Genomic DNA, 25,354 nt, shown 5'->3' with positions numbered 1-25,354 from the left:
ACATTGATTCCTGGCACTACTGACCTGAACACAACCCGTGTGTTCCCAAAGTTAACATCTGCCAATTAATTGGAAATTGTCTTGATTACACAATTATTTCAAGCTATGTAGTTTTTTTCGTTACTGTTTAGTGATGTGATAACCCATGAGGATGAATAATTGTGTATGAAACATCATTTTTCTTCCCATAAGGGCATAGATATACACACTAGATGTCGCCTTGGCTACGGCAGTTTATTGGAACTAATGCGTCAATAGAGCCGCCATCATGGAACGGGAGCCCCTCGTCTTCAGTGCATCAGCGTCAATGTAGGAAAAGAAAAATAAAACGGAAATAAAATCACCATAAATCGTCATGAATGTGATTTTCTAGTTGTTTTGGTTGGTTCCAACTATCAGACACGCATTTATCACTGAGTCAGAGAATTTTTTTTAAATTTACAAAATTTCACATTCTTGATACAGAAGCTGCGAATGTAATCCCTTGCTGTCTGGTTTTTAGATTTTGTTCGTGTGAACATCCATACGCAGCACAAAAGTCCAGCATCATCCATGAATTCAGTGTTACCTAGCTACTTCCTATGACAAGACCCCTGTTCCAAGATGGCGGCTGTTTTGACGCATGCTTAGAAACCCAAGGCGACATCTAGTGTATATATCTATGCCATAAGGGGAGGAATTTATTTTCTCTTGTCAGGAAATTACATTCAGATGATTGCGAAGGGTCGAGGTTTGGCTGGTACATGCTGTAACTACAACATCTGGCTGCAAAAAACATTTGTATCCATTCAAAAGTAGCCATACTCTGGTGAAACGCAATTTTTGCAAGCAACATATAATTTGAAAATGACATTTATTGGCTCTAAAACTGTGCAAAGACATCAAATTACAAATCAAGTCCTTTGAGCAACTGCTATTGAAAAGAATGGGAAAATAATGCTAACGGATTGTGCTTACCGCTGATCTTATAATTGCTCATCTACAAAAGATTACTGTTATTTTATTCAAGAGATGCTGTGCAATTCTGAACGTCCTTTAGAAACATGCTGAGTTAATACAAAGTGTCACGAACACACCATTGACTGACATGAGAACTAAATGCATATGTAAATGACAAGTCTTCAGTCAGCGATTTTTCTCAACATCACACAGTCTAGGAAAGTCCAAAAATATCTCTCTTCTGTATCAAGCAGATCTAAATGTGTTTTAACTTACAAATGAAGTTTGCCAGCGCATCAGCATACTATTTCACAGGCGCTAATGAGAGCTGAAGAGAGGCTAGAGGGGCTTTGTGGGGTCTAACATGCCAACTGTGGAATATGCAAACTAACCCCGAGTCAGGAGCGCATCAGATTGGCCACGCACAGCAAATTTGCATGCGAGGCTCGAGCAACGCTGCTCTCGGGTTGCTGCGACGTCGCCCACCGTGCCACTGCAGTCCCCAAGAGTCAATGTAGCTTGATTACACTTCACACTCACCAAATTATAATGCAAATAACGTTCCAGCCATTAACCATGCAAACCGCTTGAAATGTGCACGTGTCCCTACGGTGTGTGATGTAAATTGCTATGTCACATTAAAAGTGACACCGGTAATTCTGCACATTGTGAAGTTATTGGGTGCCAGATCTTATGAGCCGTTGTGACAGCTATGCAGATGAGTGCATTTTGCCGTACAGAGTCAATTTGACACAGTCACAGGAGAGAGATTGCTTTTTTTAACCATAATGAAACCACACAAATTAAGAAATTACCTTTGAGCAAACCCATCCCTCCTCCCCATCTTACCGGAAACCCTACAATTTCCAGCGAGTCGGAGTAGCTTCAGAATTAGTCCGACTAAGAATTACTTTACATTCAGGTTCATTCGTTTTCTCATTTAACCAGAACCGAATGATTCGAATATGGCCAGCTGAGAGGGTTTATTAGAGGTTAGGAGAGATGATACATTTACTTCAATTAATTTGATGTATAGATTTTTATTGTTTTAGACCCAGCTATTCTAAAACTATTACAATCCATCAAATGAAAATATGAATGATTATACACAATACAATAAAATACAAAACAATTCATTTTTCCAGTAATTATTTCCATCACAGGAACAATTTCGCCACTAATCAAGTTAGTGTACTGTTACCAAGGAGACAACATTCATGTCAGTGAAGAGCTTGAGGCTGACAAATCAACGTCAATATCACTTTAAATATCAGGGTTTTTATTGTATTATATTTTTCCAATCAGGCTTTAATTTTGCAGCATGCATATACACTGTTGGACAAATTAAACCAGAGAGAGCTGGACATGAGCGTTTTAAAAGTTTTCCGCAAGAGCACATGAAACCCCTCCTGGGTGTTGAAGAATGCAAACAGGCTATGAAAGTAGATGTTAATGCAAAAAGCACAGTAACAAGTTGCGTTTTGACTTTGAACAAATCAAATCGTTTTCATAGTCCATATGTCTCGCTCACTCAACATGTTAGAAATCTTTTTTTGCTGACATATGGCTCTCACAGCTGATTCAGTGACATGCATAATGCCAGTCCTCTCTCTTTGGTGCTAAGACGCGGACGACTGTGCGACTCTAAAAAGTGTCAGGAGCGATTTGATTTCCCTCCATCTGTCTGAGTGCTAGTACACTAGGTGGGTAAGCACACTGTTCTCCCCTCCAACATCACACCTCGCCTGCAATCTGAGCTCATCGCGTGCTCCTGCTTTAAACACACATCATTCAGAAGAGGGCTCCTGAGAGGGCTGATTGGCTCCCAATTAGAGAGTTTTGTTAATGATAGGTAGTGTCAGATGCTAATGAGGCCCTGATTGGAGTATTGGGGGAGTGGAGATGATTGGGATGTCTAGCAGTTAGAAGTCAAATACTCATCAGCAAAGACAAGGGGCTGAACAGGTTTCTAATCCCGAAAAACTGTCAGGGCTCATTCAGAACGGGACGGTCTCCATCTCCCTGATCGCACTTGATGTTAATGCGTGATCACATCCGAACCCTCACGGCGCTCCTGACACCTTAAACGATTGCGGATATCCATTCTGTAAAAGCCGCAGGACTCTTTCGGTCATCGATCGCTTAGCTGAGAGCACCGAATGATGAGCCTGCCATTATGTTTTTCATCAACAACCCTCTCATAAAGTGTCATCTGCTAAAAATGCTGTTTCCCGTGTGGATATGAAGAGGCATAGTGGGTGGACAAACTCTAGTGAAAACGATACGATTTTGTCAACTTTGGCCTGCACATTTACAGTGACACTGCAATAAGATCATTTATCAAGCACTGTACACCTGCCAGCAATTAGAGGCCCGGCTGTTAATTACAGTTTGATCATGCATTGAAATTCAATCAGGAAAGGTCTAAATAATGGACCACAACCAGTATATAATACTGGTCATTATCACAAAATAAACCCTGACAGCGTGAACAGGTCTTGTATCTCCCTGAAAGAATAATGATACAGAATAATGATCAGCTGACAACTTACTGGAGCCTACATTATACTCCTTATTAAATACATGGAAATGAAATATTAAGCGATTGAGTTGAAATAACTCCATATGAGAATCGAAAAGAGCCATGTAGGAAACGATACCATTTAATCTTAATTATATTAAATGTAACGCAAAAGCACTGTTTGTCGCATTGTATATAAGATATATAACATGGTATCGTTTTTATAGTTTAATAGCGAGTACCTTACATTTCAGCAACAATATTGTGTCCATTATTGACACCATTTTTTAACCTTTCAAAGCAAACAGTCCCAAACGATGTTGCGTTCCTGAATGAATCGTGTCTTGGAACAAATCAGTTGAGTAATGACTTATTGATTCACCCATGGACAACTGCTGCATCCCAATTTGCATATACTACCTTTCCTAAATGGTAGGCCTATTTGAAATTAGAATGAGTGTCTCCCATATCGTAATATAATTAAATTAATATTCCAAAGGTACGTGGACTGTTCACCATTTCCAGTGGAAATTTGAAGTTCTGATACATGTACACTCCAATGGTTAGTTTACCCACAACCCACTGAGCGTTAGATGAGGATTCAAAGCTTGCCTTCTATTCTGCTACACACTCAAAAGTTTGTAGGCTACTTTTTCTTAGCAAAACAGTACATAGCCTACCCAGACAGCAGGTGACTGAGGAGACAGCCACAGTCGGTACTCGTCGGTATCCTACCTCACTTCACACTTCACCAAGGTAAGTCACACAGTGTGGTCGAAATGTTTTATTAATGAATGAATTTCTTATTGATTATATTGTGTACTCGTTAGCTTAAATTATTACCTTAAAGGAGTAGTTCACTTTTTAAAAAACTTTTGATGATAATTTACTCAGCCCCATGTCATCCAAGATGTCCATGTCTTTCTTTCTTCAGTCGAAAAGAAATTAAGGCTTTTGATGAAAACATTCTAAGATTTTTCGCCATATAATGGACTTCATGGGGTACCAAACGGTTCGAGGTCCAAATGACAGTTTCAGTGCAGCTTCAAATGGCTTTAAACGACACCAGACGATGAATAAGGGTCTTATCTTGCGAAACGATCGGTCATTTCAAAAATAAATAAAAAAGTTTAAGTTTTGTAAGCACAAATGCTCGCCTTGCTCTGTTCTGTGATGCACGTTCGTGACTCTCCTGTTCAGAGAAAAATTCAAAAACCTTAATTTCTTTTCGACTGAAGAAAGAAAGACATGGACATCTTGGATGACATGGGGGTGAGTAAATTATCAGCAAAAGTTTTTTAAAAAGTGAACTACTTAAAATTTTGTAGTTTTTATTGCTCCTTAGATCGGTATTGAATCATAATGTTAACTCTTATGTCATCAAAGGGCATGCTAACACGAAGACGATCCAGAGGATTGTAATTATATATAATAGACAAATTTTAACTGCTTTAATTTGTACTGTTGTTGTTAAAGTTTTAACTGCGCCAATGTAAGTGATAGGCTAGCGTTAGCTTAAACTAGCTAAGGCCTCCTGCAGACCATCACTTAATAAGGTTTCCTGTGGTTTCATTTGATTGGAGTATATTTTGAATTTGGGTCATATGGGGTTTCGAAGTATAAATGACGGTATCGTCTGCGTAGAGAAGAACTGAACAGTGTGAAAGAACTAAGGGAAGATCATTAATGAATAAGGTTTTATTTGTTAACATTAGTTATTATTAATTACCATGAACTAACCATGAACAATACATTTGTTACTGTATTTGTTAATGTTAGTTAATATAAATACAGTTGTTCATTGTTTGGTCATGTTACTTCACAGTGCATTAACTAATGTTAACAAATACAACATTTTATTTTAATAATGAATTAGTAAATGTTGAAATTAACATTAAAAAAATATGTAAATGATGTAGAAGTTCAGTTAATTTTTAGCTTGTCAACTAATGCTAACTACTTACCCTATTATCTTCTGCTCACCAAGACTGCGGTTATTTAATCAAAAATACAGTAATATAATTACATTCTATAGTAAAATGTAATTTATTCCTGTGATCAAAGCTATAAATTTCAGCATCATTACTCCAGTCTTCAGTGTCACATGATCCTCCAGAAATCATTCTAATATGATGATTTGATGCTCAAGAAACATTTTTGATTATTATCAATGTTGAAAACAGTTGTACTGCTTCATATTTTTGTGGAAACAACTATACCATTCAAACATTTGTGGTAAGATTAAAAAAGAGAGAAATTAATACTTTTATTCATCAAGGATGTCTTAAATCAATCGAAATTAACAGTCAATGACATTTATAATGTTACAAAAGATTTATATTTAGTAAATGCTTTAATAATCTTAATTATTAATAAATGCAAACATTGAACTTTCTATTTATCAAAGAAACAAAAATGTCAAGCAGCACAACCATTTTCAACATTGATAATAATAAGAAAGGTTACCTGAGCACCAAATCAGCATATTAGAATGATTTCTGAAGGATCATGTGATATCTGATTCTGATCAATTTAAATTAATATTTAAATAATTGATAAATGATTATTCACACATCGGCCTTGCTAGATAGTACTTTTACCTTTACTAAAATAACACCTACAGAAGTTCTAAAGGTTATTGATCAGCTTAGTGCTTATAGTAGTGCTGGACCTGATGGAATTGAGCCCAGATATATTAAACTTGCCTCTCATATTCTCATATTCAGCATTAGATAGTGGTGACCTTACAGGGGCGATCTTAATCTAGTTGATCATTATTTATTATTAGACAAGCTGCATGCAGTTGGTCTTTCTCGAAACTCTTTATTGTGGTTTAATTCTTATTTACATAACAGAAAACAATGTGTTGTTATTCAAGGGAAACAATCTGATTTATTTATTCAAGAAAGAGGTGTACCACAGGGCTCAACATTGGGTACTCTTCTTTTTTCTATTTTCATTAATGATCTTCCCTTAGTTCTTTCACACTGTTCACTTCTTCTCTACGCAGACGATACCGTCATTTATACTTCAAAACCCCATTTGACCCACATTCAAAATATATTCCAATCAGATTTTAATGCATTGCAAGATTGGCTCTATTCTAATAATTTATTACTTAAGCTAAATCTCATACCATGGTTTTTGGTACAAAGCATATATCTAAATTCAAATCTAATAATCTAACTTGTAATGACGGTAAATACCTGCACAGAGTAGACCAAATTAAATATCTGGGATTATGGCTGGATCCTTAAAGGGGTCATATAATGCCATTTTCATACAAGTTAATTTGATTCTTTAGGGTCTAAATGAAAAGTTTGTAATATACTTTAATTAAAAATTTTCGTTAGTATTGTAAGAAAACACTAATTTTACCTGGTCAAAAACAGCTCTGTTTTCAACACGCCATTTCAGTGCATATGCCTTTAAATGATAATGAGCTTCGCTCACTCCGCCCCTCTGTTCTGCGGGCGTTCATAATAGCGTTATGACCACACCGCACGTGGAGTGTTTCCTTGACAACAGTTGAGGATATAGGGAAAAACAATGGCAGCGGGAGTCTCTGAGGAGGACACAAGATGACGGCCCGAAGAAGTTCGACAATTAAGGCTCGAACATGACGTTTCTGAATGGTTGGTTATTATATTGTCACTTTGATCTATCTTTGTGTACTGGCAGGGTAGAGTAACTTAGTGAGATGTACGAACGCTATGTGTTTACTGATGTAAGTTATACTAGTTCATTATAAACGTGGGATTATGAATTATATTGAGAACGTCGTACATAGAAAACATGCCGTATGTACCCTGAGTGTAAACCTTAGCCGCATTCATCGTGAAGCGATTTGCAAAGATTAATATAAAGGTTAATAACATTTTACACTTACTTTTTCTGGAGGTTCAGCAGGGAGACATGAATAGTTAACGATTCTTTTTTCAGGAGCAGCTTCTTATCAAAATCAGCTTTATAAGTTACTTCCTTTGTTAATAAAGCAGTCTGGTGAGAAAAGATTTGCGAATCGCGCAAACATGAAAGCATTGACGTTGCTCGTGGGGAATATTCCCTTCGAAAACAAAACTCAGCCACTGTGTCTTCAGCGGTTCAGATTTAGGAACATCAAAATTACTGCTGTGTTCGTTATTACACCCAAGAACAGAACACCACAATCGCTTAGACGCCATTCTGCTCCAGCAATCAACAATGATGGACTATGATGACTGACAGCTCGCTCAGGGCAGGGATCTGTTGAAACGCTGCTGTCAATCAACAATCTTGGGCGGGGCGTCCGATTTAGTGACGTCACAAAATCGAACGGCTCAATTTGAGGCAGGGGAAAACATATTGAGATTGAGGAGTCACGTGCCGATGTGGGCGGGGTATGAGCCGGTCCGCCATGATGGTAGGAGACGCTATCGGTTGCCAGGGGCAACGCCATCAGAACTTCACAGAAGCGCGACTAAACATTCAAGAGCTCTTTCATTTTTGCGCATTTATTATTTTCGCGCATTTATTATTTCGGCGGGACAGAGACGGATCTACGAATACGAGAAAAAAAGGAAGAACGTAAAGAAATGCAAAAAGATAAGGCGAAAGAAAAGGGACCTTACAGGAACAAGCTCACACCAAGCGCAAAACAGCGGTATTTGGAGAAGCAGCATCAAGATATTTGTTCTTTTGCACTAAGAACAGTATTGTTATTTTATTATTATTACTTATATTGTCCATGAAACTTATGTTGTCCGAAAAAAATACATATATATTCAGTTCTCGATAAATATTGTTAAGCCATATCAAGTTGTTTCAAGCATTTATTTCAAGAAATAAAAAAGTAATGAACAAGGCACTCAAACAACACTTTTGCACATGTTCGTTAAGGCACAGCAAACAGTGTCAACTTATCAAAGGCATCAGCCAACCAAGCAATCCGGCGTCTCCTCGTCAGGTCAGAGTCTTGCTCTCCCTGATGCTGTGTCCATTTCGGTAACCTAAAAAACTGTATTCCATTCTTCCTATGTTTTCCAAATGTATCGTGTGAGGTACTGGATTAGTTTTTAACGCAGCATTGACTTCCAGGCATGGTAAAACAGTGTGGAATTGCGAGAACCTCCTCTACTACCGAGTTAACAACACACGTAAACAATCTTGTTTTGCCGCCGGAATCCTGCCAACATGGCGGAGAGGGTGAGAATCCCGCGAGATCCCGTGATATCGAGGGGAGGGGCTCTGTACCATGACGACAACTCCTCACTCTCAATAAGGAGATTAAAACAAAAACACTGGATAGATTTTTATCATTATATGATGGTTGTGTACAGGCACTGCCAACACACATTTCAGTACAATCAACTTGAAAAAGTGCATGTACCATGTTATGACCCCTTTAACACTTGATACACAACTTATATTACCCTTCTTTGATTATGCAGATGTAGTTTATCAGAATGCATCTAAAACTTAACTTTTGCCTCTATCTACCGCTTATAATAAATTGTGTAGATTTGTTATTGGATGCAAATTTTTTACGCACCATTGTATTATGTACGACTTACTCAAATGGACACAAATGGTCTCCACTCAATATTAAAAGGGATTTTCACTGGATGCAATTTATTTTAAAATGTGTATATTTTAATTACCCTAATTATTTGAGACAGATTTTGATATATTCTTCATCCTATCATTTAAGACATTCACATTATTTTTTTCTTACTCCTTTAGTTAATGTAAGGGGTATACAGTTAAAGACCCAGAACCAGATATGAAGAATGAAGACCCAGAGTCAGAATTATAAAAAATTTAAGAAAATATTTACTGAAGATAGTTTGCAGTTTCATCAGCAGAAGTCAAGCTTCAATACTCGCACAGGAGTTCGTAGGCCGCCCCGCTTACAGTTACAAAGATCACAGCAGTTATACCATTTCCAAGGTCTAAGCTACGTCATTGCTAACAGGTTGAATGATTCTCATTGGCTAAGAAACATTAAGAGCCTAAACAATTTAACACATGTGAGGAGATAGGGGTGCCTATCGCCATTCGTCAAGATAGTTGTCGTCCACTCATTAGATTTAGGTCTGTGGTGGCCTCGCAGGTTAGAGAAGGGCGCCGGGGTGTCTGGTCCGAACGTCCAGAACCTACATAGAATGTCATACGCACACACACACACACATAACAGACACTAGCAAATAACAGCTCCCATCAAGGCTGAAGAGAGTCTGAGCTCCTTATTATCAGTTAAGTATACCAAAACATAATGCTAAAACATTCACTCATTTGGGAGAAAAACAGATCACTGGCATTTACTCCGAAGGAAGGAAATATACTGGAAAGAATACATTTTAATACAACAATTAAAGTTCGATATAGTAACGCTCAATATAGCTTGACCATATGTCCAGCGAAGAATCATATGTGTCCACGCTGCCTTTAGGACCCTCTACTGATACCAGAGAAAGAGACAAACGGCCTTGTGGGTTACGTGGCCTTCGTGTCCTGCGTGTACTGCGTGCAATCTCAAAGTAAGATTGGAATGCACCTAAAAGAAACTGGTTACTTACATCACATGCATTTAAGACAATATAATTTCACAAGCACAAAGAATATAAAAATTATTATGTGATAATGAATATATTTGATTATTGATTTTTATAAAGGAAGTATATACATTTAAAAGGATATGATTATAGATGTATTTGAAGAGGCAAGGGATTTTGACCAACCCTTCATTAAGAATGTTTCTGGGAAGAAAGCATTTAGGTTTAAGGCTCCTGCAGATTGGAATAATTTACGCTTAAATGTATGATCTTTGACTTCATTTTATATGTTTAAAAATGGGTTGTTTCATTGTTTTGAAACATGTTGTAATTGCTTTAGATTATATATCTATGATTATATTTAATAATACTAGGCAAAAAAAGTAATTGTTGTAGTGGTGTGTTTGTTGTTTTGAATTAGGTGACGGTTGTTTTTGTTTTGTCTTGTGTATATTGTTTTGTGTTATTTAACTTTTGTGTATTAGGACCCCCTTGAAAAAACGAGATGATGCATCTCAAGGGGCTTATCCTAAAGAATTAAATTAGTTACATAATAGAAGAACTATCAATCAGGACTCAGGAGCTTATTAGTTGAAGGTTGATGTTTTTTGCTCATATTTTTTTTTCTCAACAGGAGCTGTAAGGAAAAAACAGTCTTCTACCAGTGGAGCAGATAGTGGAAAAGATTCTTGTGGCATCCGTTTATTTAACCTTTGATCCGTGATGGCAGCCGGAAGGAACGTTCAAGAGCCAAAGAGGCCTTAACTGAGGTAAATTTCAGATAGAAGAAAACCAGTATAACATCCGTCAGATTCTTTATTTAGTTCGACAATAACATGAATATCTAAAATCTTTCTTCTTGGTCTTTTTCTTTTCTTTTTCCGATGCCTTGTGGGAATTAAACGGCACATACAAAGAGGTTTGTAATACCATGGCTTTCCGACCTGTCCTGGGGTGCGTTTCCCAAAGCCAACTATGGTAGCAAGTTCCGTCGTTACCAATAGAGTTCAATGGAAATTGCGATCATAGTTGGTCAACGATGCTTTTGGGAAACACACCCCTGGTTGGTTCTTAATGTGTTTACGGTTCATTATATAAAATTATTTTGGTAACACTTTACAATAAGGTTCTTTGGTTAACATTAGTTAACTACCTTAGTTCACGTGAACTAAGAATGAACTGCACTTCTTCAGCATTTATTAGTCTTAGTTAATATTAATTTCAACATTTACTAAAATCAAAGGTTGTATTTGTTAACATTAGTTAATGCACTGTGAACTAACATGAACAAACAATGAACAGCTGTATTTTTATTAACTAACATTAACAAAAAGGAATACTGTGACAAATGTTTTGCTCATTGTTAGTTCATACATTTGTTAACTAACTAACCTTATTGTAAAGTGTAACCATTATTTTTTGTATGTTTTTCCCCCTTTTCTTTGCAGCTTTTCGCTGCCTCTTTGATCAATGCCACATTTTTTGGGATAAATAATAAATTCATGAGGCTTATATCACCAAACATCAATACCCATCAAAAACATTCTTTCTAATATACGTTGAGAAAGGTTCTGAGATTGTTTAACTATTTGTGTATCACTGTTTTAAAAGGGAAGTTCACTGAAAAATGAAAATTTCAGTTGAACAGTAAAGAAGATTTTTAGCAGAAACCGTGGTCTTTGGTGATTCATAATGCAATTCAATGTCTACTGTCACCTTGTAAAAAAAAAAAACTTATTACAGGCAAAACAAGACTGCCGTGAACGCATTCAGGACTGTTTGCAGAGGCTGTGGATTACAGGTAATAATGTTGTAAATAATGTTCCGTTTCTTGGACAGACCAATTGTTTTGCTTCCTACGACCTCAATGAATTGTCAGGAGCCACAGGTATTAATTTTGTTTTGCCTGTAATATGTTTTTTTGACTCTCAAACTGACTGTAGCCATTGACTTGCATTATACGAATCATCAAGGACCACGTTTTCAGCTAAAAATCTTCTTTAATGTTCAACTGGTAGTCGCGTAGCTGTCAGTGGAGGGACAGAAATCTCTCAGATTTCATTAAAATGATCTCTAACTAATTTGTGTTCAGAAGATGAATGAAAGTCTTACTGGTTTGGAATGACATGACAGTGAGTAGCCTAATTAATGACAGAATTAAAATTTTTGTGTGAACTATCCCTTTAACGGCAAGTACAGACTTCAGTGTTTTATATAAACTTTGAGTACTTGTGCAAAAAAATAAATATCAAAAGAAAACTGTTTGGCATATTTGTTTTAATATGCTAAATAAATAGACAATGGATCAAAAGATAAAGCCCTCGAATATGTCAAATTTACTGTTCAATTTTTTTTTTTATTGCATGTTTACTGTGAAGTAGTGGCTGTGAGTTAGAGCTAACACTAGATTATCAGGTGGTATTTTAGTGTAAAAAAGTACTTTCAACTTTTTATTGCCTAAGCATTTCGAGTTAAAAACAGAAAAATATCAGTGGCATAAGACCATAAGATATTAGATCATATAAATGAGAAGATTCTTGAAATTCTAGATATGTATACTACTTAAAAAGAGTATGTGGGTGTGCTGTCAACAAAATGAGCTGGCCCTGATCCAGAATGATTCTGGACCAGATCTGGCCCACACTTGGGCCAAATCGCCATAAAGGAATCCGGAGCTAGCCCAGTTCTGGTCCAGATGAGAAAAAAACGGATCCACAGGGGTGAACTTGATCTCACAAAGTACTTGCTACTGGATTAATATCTTTGTTGATTCTAGAAAAAGATTTTGATCAACCAATCAGATTTGAGTGACAAGTTAACAGTTTATGTCAACTTTTGGCTTACCACCATGGCTAGGCGCTTCTACATCAGTGTTATTTAGCTATCATTTCCCTCTGATTTTAGGTAATGGGTAGGATTAGGTTTAGGTGTAGGGTTAGGACTTTTTTTTGGGCAGGAATATTGTTCCAACATGTCTTTCTTGGCAAAATCCCAGTGACCATGTACAGGTCGGAGCTCTCCGAAAAGAGTTCTAAGAAAACGTGAACGCTTTTTACAAGTTGGAGTCTCAAAAAAAAAAAAAAAAAAAATAGTTCTTTCTTGTGTAGATATAAAATATCTAAAGATATAAAAGCAAAGTAAGTTACTAAAACACTTCTCTGGGAGGCTTTGGGAGTGAGCAAAGGGGAGCCTGTGATATTTTTCAGCCCGTATAAACACACCGGCAGACCTTAAAGGTAGGGCAGCTCTGTCTTAAATATACACTAGAGAACCCAGAACTCACCAAATGAGTTCTCTGGAGATCGCTCCCGACACCTGCAGTCATTTTTCAAACGCTTTAATTGGTGTACTTAAGTCAGCTGATACCTATGGCAGTGCTTTGTTGCTAGGCATCATGACACAAAGGTCTCCAGGTACAATTAACTCCATTGTGGCATCGCGATGTACACACAGTGTTTTTCGAAAGGACCTACTTGTGTATACGTAAATCGGGTGGGGGTAATATTAATTCACGAACGCCATCACTTGCACTTTAGGGTAATGACCGGGTTCTTTTCCATACTACCACTACAAGTAGCAAACACCTGCTCGCAAGAACATATACGACACAAAGAGATTCCCCCTTCCTTACTATGAGATACACGCACGCTTTCAGAGGACCTGTTTGACAGAACCGCGGGTTTCTTTCTGCGATTGAACAGGTAAGGATGCAGTGGTGCAGCTCTCCTGTCTAAGTGGTCTCCTGATAAGAGGGAAGCTGAGATTTCTCTCAGTATTTCTCTCCTGGCAAACAGTGAACACAATGAGTCATGACACTATCCAAGGGCTCTAGTGAAGTATGTGGGTGGACAGCTACAGTGATAGTGACTGTATGAAGAGAGCTTGCTCTTCCAGGGCGAGAGAGAGAGAGAGAGAGAGAGAGAGAGAGAGAGGAGGCAGGGTGGAAGATGGATTTCCACACATTTATAATAGCTGTCACACCTTACATTCAGCAAGGCAATTTCACATTTAAGAATGGGACAGCGACTCAAATTAAAAATGACATTAATTTCTGCCAGCCTGTACACATTGCATTTTTCATCCTGGTTGAAACACCTCTTGATTAGGCTCTGGAAAGACACAAACGTTCCACACAACAAAAGGACTGTCTGATTGGATTCTGTGTACAGTATGTCTTGGGAAAGATATTTGAAAGGGTTTTGTTTCTGGAATCATAACCCCCCCCCCCTCTCCCTCCCTCCCTAACATTCATATATTTGTTCCCTTAAATCTTTTTAAATCCTGCTTTCTAAAACATTTCTAATTAGGAATGCAAAGACAAAAACAGTCCAAATCGAGATGTAGCTATTCAAAACCAACTCGACGACCAAAACATTTAGCACTTTAATTTCATTGGCAAAGTGGCAAATCTTTTCAAAGACTATTTTCTAAGACTTAAAGGCACACTATGCAAGATTTACGTTTTTGTCAAACAGTGACCCCTAGAGTCGCTGTGGAGTGCTTGTATTTGACGTTACTGTCGTAAATACCACTCATGCAGAGCGGTCTCTTCACTCACTTTCTTCGTTTTCTTGGTCGACTCTGCCATTATTCACTTCTAAAATGCGTGCTAGTGTCTTCCATAGAGCCTGCTTCATATGTTGTTGACGTAAAGCAAGCCGTGATTCTCGCAAGATTTGGCACAAATCTGTTCACATCCCCCTCCCCTGCTTTGCTATCGGGATGAATCACCCTACTACGACTTCGTTTACCAACGAAATGACTTCGAAGCCGTTATATTAAGGTACAAACCTTGCATAGTGTGCCTTTAACCCCAAAGATATACTTACAAGTGCAACAGCAAGAACGGCAGGCCAGCTTCGGATTTGCAGGCTTCTGTTTGTCTCAGTTCTCGCCATTCTGAAAACGCTCCTTCTTCGGTCAGTCTGCCGAAAAAAGTCCAATAACTCCGAAGCTGTTCAGTTAAGCTAAAAAAAACTGCATAGTTCCCCTTTAAACGTGACTTCTTGAGCTTTATTTAAACTAATTATACCACACGTTGTCCTTTGTTGGCCTATGGCGTTACATAAAAGACTAAAAAAAGAATTTCCGGAAAAAAAAAAGCAGCAATTTTTACATCTCATTATTAATTTCAAAACATCTCATGAATATCAGTATGACAATCAATTAATTTAATTAAACAAATCTTTATATTTTTACCTCATGGGTTTATAAAGCAGATTTTACATTGGACATCAAGTGGAGAGCCAACACGGTACCAGAGTTTTTAAATAGTTTTTAATGTTAAAAAAAGTTCTTAAAATCAGAAGTGCACAGGCCCTACAATATGCAACATGACTAACATAAAAAGAGCAGAATTTCTAAACCGCCAATTTTGTATATTCATAAACAGCAGCAGAAATGTGATTTATAATCATTACAGTTGGACGGTTTGCTTTCTAAATGTCAACTGGATTTGGTTTCATGCTCTTCACAGTTATTAATTCACAACACATAACACAATGTGTTGTTTATCCTCTTGGCAAGTAAATGTGTATTTAACGTTTGGGTTGAATTATCTTGCATAGTTTTGTTTATGGTTATCAAGGATGAGGGCATGTCAAGCACCCTGTCTGTGTTGGCATCTGTCTAATCTAACGGCTTCTACCAAGTAAAAGATGAATTTGTGCCAAAAATACAGAAAATAGAGTTTGAATGGGCACAGACTTTGAAACCAACAACAAGACACTTGTCCCTTTTAAGCCTATTATGTTTTTTTCTATATACACAATAATTTAGCTGAATTGTATTATTTGTATTAAGTATTGTTTTTTTATGACCCTTTAAGAAAAGATTTGCAGGCTCCCCAGTGAAAAAATATTGCTTTTATGAAGTATTTCTACAATTCTATATCTATATATATATATATATATATATATATATATATACACACACAGTGTAAAAAGTGATCAGTTGACTTAACTTAAAAAAGTGAAGAAACCCATTGCCTTAAAACTATTAAGTAAATAAACTTCATGCGTAATCGAAAAAATTAAGTTATGTGAACTTGACTATTCCAATTTTTTTCAACTACACATGAAGTTTATTTACTCAATTTTAAGGCTACGGGTTTCCTTTAAGTCGCTTTTTACAGTGTGTGTGTGTGTGTATATATATCTTATGTGTGAGCCTATAACAAGTCATAATCCAATTTAAAGATGTAAACAAATGTGAGAATGAAAACAAACTTACACAAGAGCTTTTGGGCTCTGTATTCAACTTTGTGCATTTTAATCGTTGTGCATGTTCTGGCATACAATCTTTTGCAGGGATATTCATTTCCTTTGAAATCACAAATCAATTGCTTGAAAAAAGTTGAAAATAAAAACCATGAGTGAAATGGTTCAAAACTCTTTTATTTATTTTATTTTTTTAATCTTTTCCAGACAAACACATTGATTTCTGGACCACAGTAGAGGATGGAAACCTTTCACAAACATTTTTTATTATTATTATCATTATTATTTGAAAATACAAATATAAAATTATACTTTCCACATCTGAGATGTGAGAGACCCCCATCCACTTTAGTTTATTTTACAACAGGGCTTGAGCAAGCCATACAAGAAGACCTGAAAGATGCTTTCAGACGTCAGTCCGTTCAGTCAGTTCTCACGGTAAAAAGTCCGTTAACATTAAAAAATGGGCAAGTGTTAGGAATGGGCAAGGCAATCAGCGAGGCCTAAACCTCAGGAGAAAATGGGAGACAAGAGTTCCCAAAGGACGTGACAAAAATAAAACCCTCCACCTAATGACACCGTATTGACCGTACCATCCCCATTGAGCTACACGTCCTCGTCAGGTTTACGCGACACATTCTGCAGCTAAACTACTAGTGCTGCAGCTCTTACACAACACACAGCCAGTGAAACAAACAGTGTGAACTAGCGTCAGTTCGCCTACGATGATGATGATTCAACAATTTAACAAAGAGATATATACACTATACATATATATCTTGTATATGTATACAAGTATACTGTACATCAGACATTATTACAGTGTAGGACGTTTTGCTGCTTTATTAGTGGGATGATCGTTTTGGCCATTGCCTAGCACTTGCCGCAAAATTCAAGTTTAAATGGATACGGTAGTTCACTCCCAAAATCACTCGACACCTTCCAGGTCATTTTCTTTTTTCATTTTCTTTTTTTTTTTTAAACCAACAATTTTCCAATGATTTAACTAGTCTAGCAAGATGTGTAACATTCATCCGCTGTAAACTGCTGTCCATGGAAAACAAAATGGTGGCAACAGAGCCATGCTACCTTAAAGTCCAAGCTACGAGATCAAATTACGGGGAAAAAATAGGCTAAGCTAACCGACGCAAATGGAAAAGATTGCCAGCCTTCATTTTAATCAGCCTTCAATTCAGTCACACTCTTATTTGACAGCAGAAGGGAAATGTGCTTCATCTGCTGTTAAACATTTGCCTTCAGCTGTTTAATCGAGAATCATCCAAATCTATACGAGTATCAAGACCTAAATGGATGCTGGATACTCAACTTTTTAAGAGACATCCAACTAAGAACAACTTATGTTACAGTTTAAAAAGATGTCATCAGTAAGAAAATGCTGTGCATGATTCATCCCGACAGCACCTTTAAATTTAGCTCAAATGTATTGAATAACTTCAATTAGACACCTTTCATTAAAAGTTGTGCTATTTACTGATCATGACCCGCTAGAGTTACAAAAATCTCCTTTGCGAAGGTGCTACATTGGCTCATGTTTGATATCCCTGAGAAGAGATGTGATTCAGGAATACAGATTTAGTGTGACACTGGATTCACACTCAAGTCAAGCTAATAAGTATGACATCAGAACAATGACGCTGTCTGCTATCGAATGTAGATGTTGAATTAAAATGAAAAGCTGGCAATGCAATTAAAACGCACAAAACAATCATGTCATATGTTCCACATGACTCAAAACTAAAGTATGTATTCATCTAAGTAGACACGATAAAAAAAAATAAAAAAAAAAAAGTAGCGCCATATGCCACAGGGATATTTTTTGAAGAGTATAAACATCAAAACCTATTAGTTTGATCTATAATGATTAGGCTATATCATCATCATTACTTTATTTGAACTTACTAAAAAAACATTTATGAACTTCTCCATAATTATAGCTTGCATCCCCCTTAAAAAAGAATGAAAGTGAAAACGGTTTTGCATATCTAGCGTTAGCATTTAAGGTAGTATGGCACACACCCCTTTTAAAACATTCAAGGGTGGGGATCCAATTAATCGTACAGCAATTTCTTTCTCCTAGATTTCATCAGTGAGAGCTTTGGTTAGTTGAAACCATGTGAGACCAGCAAAACAGTGGAACAAAAAAAGGAGAACAAAAAAGAAAGGAAAAAGAAAAAGAAAGAAAAATTACTATGAAAAGAACGCTCAGCATTTTTTGTCTTTTGTCTTTAAATGATTATAAAGAGAAAGTTCTATCCTTACTGGTCCTACAATTGCTAATGAATACGTCTACATCTTAACATTAAATACATAACACCTACGACTACTCACTAAAGAGAGAGTGTGAGATATAGAGAAAGGGGAAAACGACAAAAGGAGAGTGATAGGGGAGGGGAAATGTGAAAAATACCAACCAAGAAGTGTATAGACCACTACACTGGCATCAAGACAGCACTCTTTTACAAGGTAAAGTCATATTCCTGTTTTTTTTCGTAATTTTTTTTCCTGTTTTTTTTTTACACACTACTAAAATACAATGATCAAAATAAGATTACTGAATGAGGTGACAGGGAATGAAGAGAAACAATTGATAAATACAGTACATAATATCTGTATTATTGTCATTGTTATATTTAGTATAATCATTAACATCCACAAAAATATTGATAAAAATCCATCCCTATTTAAATTGAAAAGAAGTTCGGGATAATTTTCTTTCTTTCTTTTTTTTGTACGACGTTTGTCTTTTTTTGAAACAGCTCAAACAGTTAGCACAAAGTTCTCCTTGTCTTTTTAAAATCATATGACTTTATCATGTCTTTCTTGAGACAGAATCCAGCATATTCCGCCTCGCCTGTTATTTTAGTGAAATGAACAAACAGAAAAACTAAAAACAAAAAAAGAAAAGCAAAACCCCCAAAAATAAATAAAGAAAAATAAAACATTTTCAACAAGATCGAAAAACAGCATACATCAGTCAATTCATATTTGCAAATATCATTCATATTTCTAAATGCCATTTGTGTCTCATCAAATCCAGTCCCCACATGTACAACAAATGTGTGTAGCAGCTACTGGTTTCAATCAGTTTCAGTGTTTCTGAGGAAATGAACTATTGCTACCAATAAACTCATCTGTCATCTCTGATATTCTAGAATAAAATCCCTGGAAAGAGATCATTTAAAAGTACAGTCTTCAAATCAACGCAAGCCAAGACTCGAGATTTGTAAGTGTTATCCTGTGCGGAAGGAAAGAAAGAAATGGCTTCCACAGCGGTCCTTCACATGACCCATGTTAGAGACTGTCAGTTGACATGTGCAAATAGAAAATGATAAATTCTCTCTCACAGTGCAATGATTTACTTAATTTCAAAACAACACTTTAATATCTGTTTCAATATCTGTCTCAGGCTAAAATAAATTAATTTGTAATCTCCTTTAAAGTAATTCTCACAGGACTGAGGTAATGGTATAAAAGAATTGGTTTTCCTAATCGTAGAGCAATTTCAAAACATTTTGAAATATTGCCTTTGTAATATTCGAATCGTTCGGCGTAAAAACCTCCACGCGCACGGGAAAAATAAGCCCCACACTAGAACACCAAATGAAACGTTAACATGAAATTGAAATGTCTCGACACGGTTTGAAATCATAACTCTGATGTGTGCTTTGGATTTTGTGGTGATTTCTGTATATTGTCTTTGTAAGCTGTGCACATCTTAACGTACTATCGAATCCGTATGCTGGTATGACACCTGCACAATTGTAAAGTATTTACAAAGCGAGCTAACAGTGTTGGATTGAGTTTCGTCCGTACTGGGGGAAATCACGGCCTTTGTGCTACAGATGGACCTCGGTTACTGCATTGAGCCTCGAAGATATTTTTGCACTGACATATTGCGTCTTGCGCCCGATACAACCTCTATGACACCGTCACAAAAATATGGTTCTCTCTCAGAAACAGTTTGATGCAGTGAACAGAATAATATTTACAGTTTCAGAATTCTTTTCTTTTTAAATTTCATTTCACAAAGTATTAAAAGGAAAGCTTTTTCTTCTTTTTTTCTTTTTTTTTTCTCATCGACAACAAAAATGACATTTATAAAAAAGGACTGTGAAAATATTGTAGTCCTCTTATTGCCCAAAATAGGTAATCATGGTTAACAAGACATCACAATAAACATAGAACAGAGCTACTAAGATTTTTTTTGAGTTACCCACTCATTGCGGTTTAGGCTTGAATTAAATGTCTGAGTCATCTCGATCCGTTTTCTTGTTCGAATGAAATGAAACCTGAAAACGCGATAGACGAGGATTGTGAAATGAAACTGCTATTGAAAAAAAAAAAAAGACATTAGTTTATGTTTACATAGTCGCTCTCATCAGAGAACTTTCAAGAACAATGAAGAACATCTAGAAACTCAAATAAACGTGTATACAATTAAAGATGACTAAAAGGAAAGACAAAGGAAAAGTTAAGGTCAGGGCTACACTAGGATAAAATATTCAAAAGCCAGGTTTTCAGTATAGTACAGCAGATTTGTTTTTTGTTTTTTTCTTCTTGCTGAGATGATTTTGACGTTTGGATTTGTTCTTCGTGTGGCGCCATCTCAGCTTTAGATTCCCGTTCAGCGCTGTAGTGCTTGAAGTTTAATGGCCTTTACCTGTACACAGAACCAATTAGAAACTCCGGCCAGTCTTCCCCGGGCCTCCTGATAAACTCTGCTGGAGCAAACAGACAAGTGTATCAGATTTCACACATATACTTCAGGTAAAATGGTGGGTGTGTGTAAAATGTGCTGCATCTGAGCCTTACTGGTGACAATCATTTTATGTCTGTGAATTGAACTCCATGAACCTTGTCACGGACACATTTGACAGCGGCATGTATGTTTCTCATCATAAAAGCAGATTTGTAGACGACTGTTCAAAAAATGTGGGGTCAATAAGATTACTTTTAATACTTTTATCCTGCAAGAACCCATTCAATTAAACAAAAGTGACAGTCAAGACATTTACGTTACAACAGATTTCTACTGAGCACAACTGTTTTCAACATTAAGCAGCTGTTTTCGTCATTTGAGCAGCAAATCAGCATATTAGAATGATTTCTGAACGATCATGTGACACTTAAGACTGGAGTAATGATGCTGAAAATTCAGCTTTGCCTTCACAGGAATAAATAGGGATGCACCAATATGAAATTTTTATCCGATACCGATAACATTTTATATATGAAAGCCGATAACTGATATATTGGCCGATAAATCTAAATCCAAATTTCTGTATAACTGTATAAAAAGCCTGATTACAAAAACAAGTCTCACCATTAAAAGCCATGTCCCAAGCACACAATTATAATGATGTTTTCATTATAATTTTATGTAGCCTATATGACAGACTTGCGCTGCACATGTTGCACTGAACTGTATTTACCTTTTTTGAAGTGATTCCAATCATATTTCAAGCAATTCATCATGGCATCAGCTGTAGGAAATAATCCATTATTTATCCGCTTTAATGTATCAGACAAATTTTTCTGATCGTACCGAGAACGATAAAATTAAAAACGAACATATTTCGGCCGATACCTATATGGTGGCCGATATATTGTGCATCCCTAGTGAAAATACATAACAATGAAAAAACAGTTCATTTAAAAAAAACATTTTTACTATTACTACATTTACAAATAAATATCAGCTTTGGTGAGATTTTAAAAACAAACAAAAAAATATTACTGGCCCCAAACATTTGAACAGTAGTGTACACTGTGTCTGTGTATAAATGTCTTTTCAATACCTGGTTTTATTATTTATTTAATATTAATGCTATTTATTTAATAGGTGAGTTGGGTTGGATAGTGAAACAAAAGCAGCCCACAAGTGTCAAGCATAGAATTAAAGTCCTTCAATACTATTTAAACTGCATGGACACATCTGCTAATTCTTGATTACTATTTTTCATGTTTTAGAATAATACTAAATCAAACTTTCAACTGGCAATGCACTAACATTTCGAACAATTCAAATACAATTCCACTTCAGGCAAACATTTTTTAGTTTTTTTCCCAATAAAACTGAGCTTTTAAAAATCACACATTGTCTTTGGAAGTGCAGTGTGTTTGATAAACTGATGCTTCTGATTGTACACAGTAAATCTAGTTTAAACATAAAGTGTGTATCGATTCAGTCCGGGAGAAAGTTTGCTGCTGACAGCTTTAAATTGAAGTAGAGATGTTATATCGTTCACTATCAGAATCACTCTACAGTCAGCATCTTTTCATTATAAGCTCGGGTCGTGTAGGCTCAGATACGGAACACATCAGCACTTTTATGCAAACACATCCTATCTACATGGAGTTCAGACACATATGTTAGTGTTTCAAGCATGCAGAAACTCTTCGGATGTCCATCCAACAAATGACAAGTTAAGAACCTGCTTGTCCGCTGCTGTTGCTTTCTCTGACTGCTGATGTGTACTTCAATCAAACGTTTGGAGAATCCATATACAGATGGAGCGATTCTACCTACTCATTAAATCAATCATCCGTTTTGCCTCGAGGACAAAATGAGAAGCTCTTTAGGAAGATTATGGGCAACAAACCGCAGTCCGCAGGCCTCTTATCCAGACGACAGGTCACAGGTAAATGCCACGGAGCCACAGAGTCTGGCGTAATCGCAACTGAAGCATCACCGTAGGAGATCGAAAAAAGTCTGGGTGCAAATATTAACTAAATATAGGGGAGGGATTCTGACCAAATAAATGTGCATCCACTTATCCACAGTCATCGTCGATTTAGCTTTATCTGGCATCTCAGCATATACTCAAAATCACCTTTAAGTCCTTAAGACCTAGCTATACAAGAGAAGTGATTACGGAAACAGGGCCTTATCCGAAAAACCTGATGAATTACATCAGATGGCACCTAAGTCAACAGATTCTCAGCAAAGAGTGCTCGCTTCCAGGTGCACACTAATCAAAGCCGCAACACCTGTGCATAATATCCAAATACAGCACTTAGAGGATACGAGTCGACGCGCGGCGCAAAAGAACTCTGGCAGTGAAAGAAAGCAACTGCGCAGTTTTGAGTAGATCCGCTCGCAGACATCATGCATGAAAGATCAGTCGAATGACAGACAGGCAGGCGGAGGATAAAGGAGGAACTAGTGACAAAGAGTAACGGGGAAAATGTGTAGCCTCCGCGCTTACGATGTTTGTGAAGCGGGAGACACTTTTAAAGGCTTTTAAAAGGCTTTAAAATGACGATTTAATAACATAGATGTTCAATGAGAGATAAGACTTTTGAAATCCAGATTGTTGCATATGAAGTTTAAATTCCCTTGTCTGGGACGTAAAAGCCCTTTAAAAGCCTTAAGGTGTTGATGAAATAAAAAAAATGAGAGCACTACACGGATTCAACGTAAACTCATCTGAGATCAAAAGGAGAGGGAATTAAAATGAATAGGCAGATGGAACAGGTAGATAGTATGGTGAATAGATGCATAATTATGATGCACAAGTAAAAAATAAATAAATATATATTTATATTTCATAAATGGTACGGGATATCTACCTCAAATGAGATGGCAACCAACCACCTGTTAGGTTTCAATGGTATCCATTTGTAAAAGCTGTCGCAATCAAAGGACCCTAAAAGTGTAGAGTTAGTAATGGTGTCAGTATGCATTCTGAGTGAAGTGATCACTCGTAAGTCATTTCAATCATTGCATGTGTTGCTAGCATGAATGAATGTTATCTATCAACCTTAAAGATCAGTCCACATCATTCCCTCAGTCTGATCTAGGTGAACAGCAGGAGAGTGCAGGAATAACTGTAACACATAGTAAATGTAATTGGTCATAACTTAATGCAGAATACACACCGTCGCCATAAAGATATTTTAACACCTGAGTGGTGGGTGCATCAAACCCTATTTGAAAGAACAAAATCCTGTCCACTGCCGTAGCTTGCAATAGGAATCAGTAATACTACAACGTTTTAGTCATGTGACATCCATCAGACTTTTAAAGGCTGCACGTCTGAAACGTAACGACGCAATAAATATTGATTGTTTTCGCAAGCTACAGTAGTGTGGAAGCAAGTTCAGCAAGAAAGTTGTTGTAAACATAAATGTAGTCGTAATTATACTAACAATAAACCAAATAATACAACCTTTTAAACAATGCTCTCTTTTAAAAAAATATATATATATTAATTTTTTTTTAATAAAAACTATAAAACTTACAGACTAACAGTAGACTAACAATTACAAACTATAATTATTCACATCATATACATTTTTGAGCAAATTGTTTGATGTCTGAATTAAGATATGGGCTGGTATTAAAGATATTTTAGGTTAATTTAGGCTAATATGTTGAGGATAAACTAGCAAAAAGTATTACATTTATTCCTGCTCTCCCCTTTTAAATATTTTTGTGCCAAACAATGAAGCAAAATGGAAAGAGATATGTACATTTCAAAGAACAAGAGAGAATGTAAAGTAAGAGAACATATTTGATTTTTTTTTAAACAAAGATCAAGTAATTGAATATAATCATTTACATTCATGCCAACAATAACAACATTAATGAATTCATCTGAAATCACAATTCATGCAGCAAGATACAAACGCTGTCAGAAATCACATATAAGCCTCAATCTGAGCAGCAAAACTGTGAACTTCACCAGTGTCAGGCGCCCGTCCAAACACTGGGGAACAAGAAGACTGGCGAGATGTATACATTTATAGAAAGAAATCTTTTCTAAAAAAAATCTTTTCTTTTCAGTTTGTGAGGATGCTACAGAGGCTAAGAGAAACAGCAGTTCATGTCAGGCAGCGCAAAGAAAAGAAAAGAAAAGAAAAACTCTTTCTGCCTCCAGAACACTGTCAATCACAAGCGAGATGTTCTGAGGGTTTGAGGCCAACCTAAATTTGACTCTATTTAGGTTAGAAAAACTCAATCTGAAAGTCAAGCGCAAGGTGACATTGTTATTCTGAAAATCCCGTTTGGATTTAATGAGTGCCCGGTCTGTTTGGCAAACTGTACTTAAGGGCGGGCAGGAGGGAGGGAGGGAGAGAGAGGGAGAGAGAGAGAGAGAGAGAGAGAGAGAGAGAGAGAG

General features: G+C 36.6%; 1 protein-coding gene across 19 annotated transcripts in view; it reads right to left on the bottom strand.

Moving 5' to 3' along the window:
- Positions 1-17,174: 17,174 nt before the first annotated feature.
- msi2b (musashi RNA-binding protein 2b) overlaps positions 17,175-25,354 on the bottom strand; it is a 269,219-nt gene continuing 261,039 nt past the window's right edge. For 5 of the 19 annotated variants that reach the window (XM_077208148.1, XM_077208151.1, XM_077208154.1 and 2 more), the window contains one exon: positions 18,966-20,950. In XM_077208148.1, coding sequence (XP_077064263.1) covers positions 20,909-20,950 — 42 coding nt within the window. In that variant the 3' untranslated portion in view covers positions 18,966-20,908. Of the gene's footprint in view, positions 20,954-23,804; positions 23,882-23,995; positions 24,063-25,354 lie in introns of all 19 variants that reach the window. The other 14 variants (XM_077208146.1, XM_077208150.1, XM_077208152.1 and 11 more) reach the window with 9 other exon arrangements.

The sequence above is a fragment of the Siphateles boraxobius genome, unplaced genomic scaffold, assembly GCF_051911475.1.
Source record: "Siphateles boraxobius isolate OS27281-9 unplaced genomic scaffold, OSU_SipBor_1 6, whole genome shotgun sequence".
Lineage (NCBI taxonomy): Eukaryota > Metazoa > Chordata > Actinopteri > Cypriniformes > Leuciscidae > Siphateles > Siphateles boraxobius.
This window is presented reverse-complemented; position numbering and strand designations above follow the sequence as displayed.